Here is a 7,333-nt window from a genome sequence, read left to right as displayed (position 1 = left end):
AGAAAGAATCTTTGGAAAAAAATTATCTAAGGAGAATTAATCTATTTCAGTCTGACCCCAGTCCCATCCGCTAACATGGAGGAGGCGGGGTTTATGACCTATACTGCAGCCAGACACCAGGGGGCGATAGAGACGTTTTGGCTTCATTTTTGGGGAGCTGTCGCGTCGTCCATGTTTTCTACAGTCATGGTCGAACCTGCTCCTGATTAAAAGTTTTTTTTCTCAAACACAACTCGTTAATTTTGCTCCGTGTGGAGGGAGGAGAATGCTGTAACTATAGCGACAAACATTACTTCACTTGCACCAAACAGTTTAATAGTTTAATAAAATGTTTAAATTGTATATTTGAATTAAACATTCAGACATTTACTCCTCGCAGCTAAAGTCATGCACTGATCTCAAACACTGAAACAAATCTCATATAAAAACCTTCATATTTTAAACGTTCCCAGGAAACATGAAGACGTTCTGCATGAATGCCACGGCTTCTAAGCGCTGAGCGTTCACTGCAGGCCGCACGCTGTGGTGAGATCTAATAAACTTATAAAGCATATTGATGACATGGAGCAGAGCCGCAGGAAGCACCAAGGAATAAAGGCGACCACAGAAGAAGTTCTGGGAAAGAAGAGTGAAGATTAGTGAGCAGCAGCGGTGTCACGTCAGCAGCAGGTGGGCCGTTTGCTCCGAGCGCGCTGATGGACGGAGACAGGAGCTGAAATGTGTCTCTGTGGAGAAACTGGAGGTGTGGTATCACATACAGATACAGCGCTGCTTGCACCACAGGTGTCTCTAAGTAATGCAGCAATGATGTAAAGTGCGACTTTCTTCAGGGACTTTTAAATAAGCGAGGACGTGCAGACAGCATACTGGATTTTTGGAGTAACGACCCCAACAATGTTAAAGGTGGACCTGTCAGGTGGGAGGAGCCAAGAACATGCAGGTGACGGAGATTGAAATGTGGTGACTCCTAACAGGCAAAGCTACAGTACACAGCAAAATAACCTAAACAGTGGAATAAACACAGGTAACAGAATAACAGAGGCTCACAGCAGCCTTACTGTGGGATATCTCACACACGCCTGCTGTACAGTTTCCGATGCTCTCTGTGTGACGGCGAGCTCACACATCACAAACAGATGTTTAAATCCAGACGTTTATCGGGCCTGGTCTGCCGGGTAATTCTCCCCTACGGGTGCTTCCGGGCTTTGTTTCCGACCTCTGTGAGTCCTCGTGTGAATTTTCAGCTTGGATGGGTCTTTAAATCGTTTCTCGCAGGTGCTGCAGGAGTAAGGCTTCTCACCTGTGTGTGTCCGCATGTGATACAGCAAATGGATGTTCTGGATGAAACCTTTTCCACAGGTGTTACAGATGTACGGCTTCTCGCCCGTGTGGATCATCACGTGCTTCTTCAGCGCCGTCAGTTCGGTAAACCTTTTCCCGCAGGTGTTGCAGACGTACGGCCTCTCACCTGTGTGGGTTCTTATGTGGACCATCAGGCCTTTCCTAGAGCTGAGACTTTTCCCACAGGTTTGGCAGGAATAAAGTTTCTCCCCTGTGTGGACGGTCATGTGGTTTTTCAGCGCCGATAAGTCTGTGAATCTTTTCCCACAGGTGTTGCAAAGGCACGGCTTCTCACCTGTGTGAGTTCTCATGTGGACGTTCAGGTTACTCGGCTGACTGAAGGTTTTCTCGCACAGTTTGCAGGAATACGGCCTCTCGCCCGCATGGGTGTTCGTGTGGACTTTGAGGTTGAAGCTACTGTTGAAATGCTTCCCGCACGCCTCGCAGGAATACGGCTTCTCACCTGTGTGGATTCTCATGTGGACCAACAAACTGTAGCTGCAGGTGAAATGTTTCCCGCAGGTTTGGCAGGAGTACGGCTTCTCGCCGGTGTGCGTTCTCATGTGGACGGTCAGATTGCTGCTTTGGCTGAACCCTTTCCCACACGTTGTGCAGGAGTACGGCCTCTCGCCCGTGTGGATCCTGTGATGTCGCTCCATCTGCGACTTGTGTTTGAAAACCTTTCCGCAGAAAGCGCATTTTACCGGCTTTTTACCTGCAACAGTGTTGCAGTTATCCACATCACTGTGACCTCTGTTTCTGAACTGTTTCTTCCCTCTTAGATTGATACTCTTTCCTGACTCAACATTCCCGCTCCCTTCCCGATCTCGGCTCTCAGTTTCTTGAGAGCTGTGAGAGAGGAGCTGCTCACTGATTGGTTCTGATTCACTGTGGTCGCTTTCACCGTAAGTAAGAGTCACCATGAAGGTATCCGTCTCCTCCTTCAGTCCCAGCTGCTCTCCCTCCTGACTGCTGCACAGTTCCTCCTGCTCCTCTTTAATCTGTGGAGCTTCTGGTTCCTCCTGCTCCACACTGGAGCTCCTCTCCTGGTCACAGAGCTGCTGCTCAGGGAGAACCTCCTCCTTCTCCTCTTTACAGACGTGCTGCTGTGGGACGTCTGGAGGGACACAGAAAGGTTTGTAGTGTGATTACAGGAAAAGTAAAAATATTCTAGAATCTAATTGTGATTAGAGATGAAATGTCAGATTATTTGGATGCACCTGAGAAACAGCTGCTGAAGGCTGACAGAGTCCTTCAGCTCAGGGTGAGGAGAGCCCTTTTGTACATGGAGTAGTTTAGGTTTTTTTTCCAGGTATTAATAAAAATATTTTGTTTTGCCCTAATTTAACCTCCTTGAACCATTTTTCCAGAATTTCATTCTTCCTTGCAACTTCCTGAGGAGTTTTGTAACATCATAAAAACATTTATCTGTTCATAAACGTTAAAATCAGAGATGCGCTAACTTGAGCCAGCTGTTAGCGCAGGGAGACGCTGGCTTCAGCTGTCTGCTGATGCACGTACTGATAAACTGGACACCTCAGTGTACAGAGACCCAAACATTAGGCTAAAAACATGGAACGCGTGTTTCCATCACTGGCTTATTTATTTTTAATGTGAAAGTGTTTCCTGTTATTTACAGTCTGGTTAGTTTGTCCTGTCTCAGCTCCTCACACTGAGGTCTGTTATTAGAACAGGCCGAGGCAGCTTTGCCTGCACCATTAAATAATATCGGTACAGGTTTTGGTGTGATAACTGTCACCATATCAGTGACACAGACATATCATCCTGTATTTACATTCCCTGCCTTCCCTTCCCAACATCGGCCACAAGCGCAGACATGTCGCAGAGAGCAGCAACAAGCGGCTCCACCGAGCGTCGCTGGAGCGCTCGCTCGACCCAACATCTGCTTAGAAAATCAGTTTCAGTTTGTGTGACAACAGTGAAGCTCTGTGGAGTCACAAAGGTTAAGGTACTTTAGTTACTGTGAAACTGAAGCTTTATGCACTTATTTTATACTTTTACTTAAATATTTCCATTGAAAACAGCCTCTGCTGATATTGTGCTGCATCACTGCAGATAAAGCTGTGTCACCACTGTTACACTGTAATGATGCTGCTGGCACTTTGTGACAGTTGATTCCTGCTTTGACTCAGATCATCAGTAAGGATAGAAATGAATTTTCTATGTTGTCATAAAATCATCATCACACATTTTTTTCACTGTCGTGATAGAATCTGTTGTTTATGAGGCAGAAGAAGCATCTCACAGTAACGCGGCTCTGTCAGAGCCAAAGGGACCAAACCACAAACTGATAACATCAGATCCCCGTCAGCAGGCAGACTTTCACAGTAAAATGTTTATTTGTGGAGAAATAAGTGAAGCAGCTTTCAGGATGTGGAGCTGTGATGTGTGCTAAAGTCAGATTACTGTGCAAATGCACGTAAATCAAAATCAAATCAAAAGGAAATTGTTAAAGTAAAAATATTATATTTAAACTTTTCCTGAATAAAGTTTTCTAGAGATTTGAAACAAGACTTTTTTGATTGACTAAGCAAAACTGATATTGGGTTTAAAAAAGCTAAAATCTTGTCCACTCTCTGCTTGTAGCCGTGTGTCTTATATGTGCAAGGAGGGTCTACTCTAAGGCTGCGTTCACACTGCAGGCGAAAGCGCATCAAATCCGACTTTTCTGACCCTGTGCGACCCATATCTGATCACGCTTTGACAGCGTGAACGGCACAAACTCGATATTTTCAAATCTGATCTGGGTCACTTTCGTATGTGGTGCTGAAGCCGAGACATATCTGATGTTTTAGAAAGCGACTGCTGTTTGATGGTCACGTCGCATTAAATCAGTCTTTTTTACGTCACTGACACAAGACAGACGCCGATTATCAGCGCCGGAGAAGACATCGCGAACGCTTCCTGTCCATCCAGTGAAACTGCTGGGACGACAACGTTGGAGAAACGTGAACATTTTCTTTGTTCTGTATAATCTGCAGATTGTGACAGAAATCTGCAGCTATCCTTTGAAGCAGCGCTCCTCTAAAACAGCAATAAGGATCATTATTAGGCCAAATGTAAATAACACAATAACTTTATAACTTAAAGCAAAATTGGGAAACGTAGTATTAAGGCCATCAGTCAAACAATACTGTTGCTCTGGGTGTAAACAGGGCGGGTTGTGTCTGACGTCTTCTTTTGCACACGCGGCCGCTTTGAGCGTTCACACTAGAGCGCGTTTGCTGTCACATTTTATTTGTAGTGTGAATGAGCAGACAAAAAAATCAGATTTGATTAAAAAAATCAGAATTGAGCATCAAGACCTGCAGAGTGAACGCAGCCTTAGTTCGTACTCCTCACCCTGTGCTCCTACACATGTAAGACACACTCGCTTCATTAGGACCACCTCAGCTTCACACACCTATTCTGTGTAACTTGATTTCAGGTTTCCAGATGACATCCAACGGTCTGCACTGATGACTGATGTCTCCCTCACACTGCATGGTATTTTTTTCCAAAACCAGTGTGAAGGTATCCGCCTCCTCCAATCCCAGCTGCTCTCCCTCCTGACTGCTGCACAGTTCCTCCTGTTCCTCTTTAATCTGTGGAGCTTCTGGTTCCTCCTGGTCCAGACTGGAGCTCCTCTCCTGGTCACAGAGCTGCTGCTCAGGGAGAACCTCCTCCTTCTCCTCCTCCTTACAGATATGCTGCTGTGAGGCGTCTGGAGGCACAACAATATTTTTAAAAATGTAATAAACTAATCTAAAATAATTATAAAAGCAATTTCTTATTTTAGGTACTAACACTTCGAATAAACGATGGAAAATGTCTTTGTTGTAGAAGGCAATGAGTAACAGTAATAACTGGAAAAAATACGACAAAGCTAAATGTCTCAAAATTAGACAAAAGAACAGATTTCAGTTACACAGAAAAAACAAAGAAGCAAAATAAAATAGAGCAGGTCTCGATTGAGAAAATGCTGTGGCTCCCTGACCAGGAGAGGGCGCTGCACGCCGAGAGCCGCGACCTGAGCGACGTGGCTTCACACTTGGCTGTGAACCACACCAGTGTGAGCGGAATATTCATGTTTGTGTGGACAAAGGGCCTGACAGTGGGTGGGAAAACAAAACAAAACCAAAAATAAAGATTTTCCAGTAATTATTTTCAGTGTCCAAACTTCGTATCAAACTTTTTTAAGGCAGCGAGATGGTTGAGCAGAAACTGTTCTAAACATGTGATGACTTCAGCTGCAACGAGCCAGAACTGAAGCCTTTAAATGGTAAAGGTTTACCGCTTTCTCTGCAAGCTGCTTTGTAACCCGCCTCCTCCTTCCAATAACATTTCCATGCTGTATGAAAACATCACGTGTTCCTGTTCCGCTCCATCGACCTCTGACTGCGCATGTGTACGCGGACAGTCGTGGACAATAATAAACTAATAAAGCCGCAGAGCTGAAATGTAAGTTCCGGCTCACAGGGACTGTTTCTCTGACTAAACAGATCCTGACTGAAGCAAACATAAACACGCGTCACACAGACAAACAACAATGAATGACATCAGACAGACAGACAGACATCAGACATTAATGCTGTCACGGCTGTCTTTGTCCAGCTGACATCACTTTCCCCTGACAGTGTCGTCACCTCTGTGAGATGAGCTCATGGCTTTTGTATCTGTTTTCCTGGACTTTAATCCAACGCAGAGCTGTGATGAGGATGAGTCAGCTTCATGTGAGACTCACCTGTGCTGTGCGGCTTTATGTCGGGTTTCCAGGTGATGTCCAGCAGTCTGCGCTCATCCAGCTCTCCCTCTGCGGTTTCCGTTATCCTCTCCTTCTTAAACTCTGTCGCACACTCAGGAGAGGACATTTCTACTCCAACAGCTGAAATATTCCATCAGCGATACAAACACGGAAACATTTTCCTGTTTTTAGTTCTCAGGTCTTCGAGCTAACGCTAGATGCTAACGCTTTCATTGTTTACATCCGGCAGATGTCACACTCTGAGGTTCCGACGGTGATACTGTCGAACTTTGGTTCCGCCCTTTTCCCCACAGGGTGCAGAAGTCCCAACTGCTCGGTGTTAGAAATAAAACCCCAGCAGCAGCTTTACACTAAACACAGATGTTATATCTGTATGTATAAATGTGTTCAAATGTTATGATTTCAAACCAAATATAAAAGCTCCGTTTATGGAACTGCTGTGGGATGTTGAGGAGGAGTTAGGAGGAGTTATACTGTGGACTGCCAGTTGGCGCTGTATAGTTATTAAATGACTTTGGTTTTTTAGAATTCTCAGGCTGGTTTCATAGATTAAAACTTCTCAGCTGGTTCCACAGTCTCTGTGTCCTCCTCTGGTGTCTGTCCATCTGTTTGATAGCTGGTCTCCTGATGGAAAAGGAGCTCTCTTCCTTTCTTTTACAGACAGCAGACGTAAGATGTGTGTCAATGAGAGGGAGACGAGTGCAACGGTGAAGCTGTAAGGATCAGAGCTAATAAAGGTGGATGAGTTTAAATTCCTGGGGTCAAATATTCAAAGCAATGGACAGAGAGGTGAAGAAGAGGGTGCAGGCAGGGTGGAGCAGGTGGAGATGAGTGTAAGGGGGACGTGTGGCAGAAGGACAGCAACAAGAGTAAAAGAGAAGGTTTATATGACGTTAGTGAGACCTGCTCTGACGGTTTGGAGGCGGCCGAGCTGGAGATGGCAGAGGCTCTTCACTGGGAGCGAGCAGGAGCACAGGATCAGCTAAAAGGAGGTGAAGAACTCCGTCAGCACAACACACCTGATTTGTAGAGCAACATAACAACACTGACACATTTTAATCACACAAGAAAACAAACAAGCCACATGTTTTTGCCATATCAAACCACAATGACCACAAAATGATGACGTGGTTTGTAAACATTCTGTACACACACACACACACACACACACACACACACACACACACACACACACACACACACACACACACACACACACACACACAC

General features: G+C 45.2%; 1 protein-coding gene across 2 annotated transcripts; it reads right to left on the bottom strand.

The window, feature by feature from the left end:
• Window positions 1–776: 776 nt before the first annotated feature.
• On the bottom strand, window positions 777–6,411 carry LOC102211194 (zinc finger protein OZF-like). Of its 2 annotated transcripts, XM_005753865.2 has the most exons (3): window positions 6,086–6,411; window positions 4,766–5,065; window positions 777–2,458 (listed from the first exon to the last, which is right to left on the bottom strand). In XM_005753865.2, the coding sequence occupies exons 1-3, from the start codon at window positions 6,210–6,212 to the stop codon at window positions 1,155–1,157; spliced, it is 1,731 nt and encodes a 576-aa protein (XP_005753922.1). In that variant the 5' UTR covers window positions 6,213–6,411; the 3' UTR covers window positions 777–1,154. The 2 variants fall into 2 exon arrangements, with proteins under 2 accessions (XP_005753922.1, XP_005753923.1); XM_005753866.2 differs by lacking the exon at window positions 4,766–5,065 and having other exon boundaries at window positions 6,086–6,409.
• Between the last annotated feature and the right edge of the window lie 922 nt (window positions 6,412–7,333).

This window comes from Pundamilia nyererei, unplaced genomic scaffold, assembly GCF_000239375.1.
Source record: "Pundamilia nyererei isolate P.nyererei 1_Seehausen unplaced genomic scaffold, PunNye1.0 scaffold00473, whole genome shotgun sequence".
NCBI classification, from domain to species: Eukaryota; Metazoa; Chordata; class Actinopteri; order Cichliformes; family Cichlidae; genus Pundamilia; species Pundamilia nyererei.
The sequence above is the reverse complement of the archived record's forward strand: the minus strand, read 5'-3'. Positions and strand labels throughout refer to the sequence as shown.

Coding starts and splice junctions, on each gene's coding strand:
- LOC102211194 (XM_005753865.2), bottom strand. CDS start 6,212: ATGTCCTCTCCTGAGTGTGCGACAGAGTTTAAGAAGGAGAGGATAACG. Junction 5,066..6,085: donor CATAAAGCCGCACAGCACAG/GTGAGTCTCACA, acceptor TTGTGCCTCCAG/ACGCCTCACAGCAGCATATC. Junction 2,459..4,765: donor AATCAAGTTACACAGAATAG/GTGTGTGAAGCT, acceptor GTGTCCCTCCAG/ACGTCCCACAGCAGCACGTC.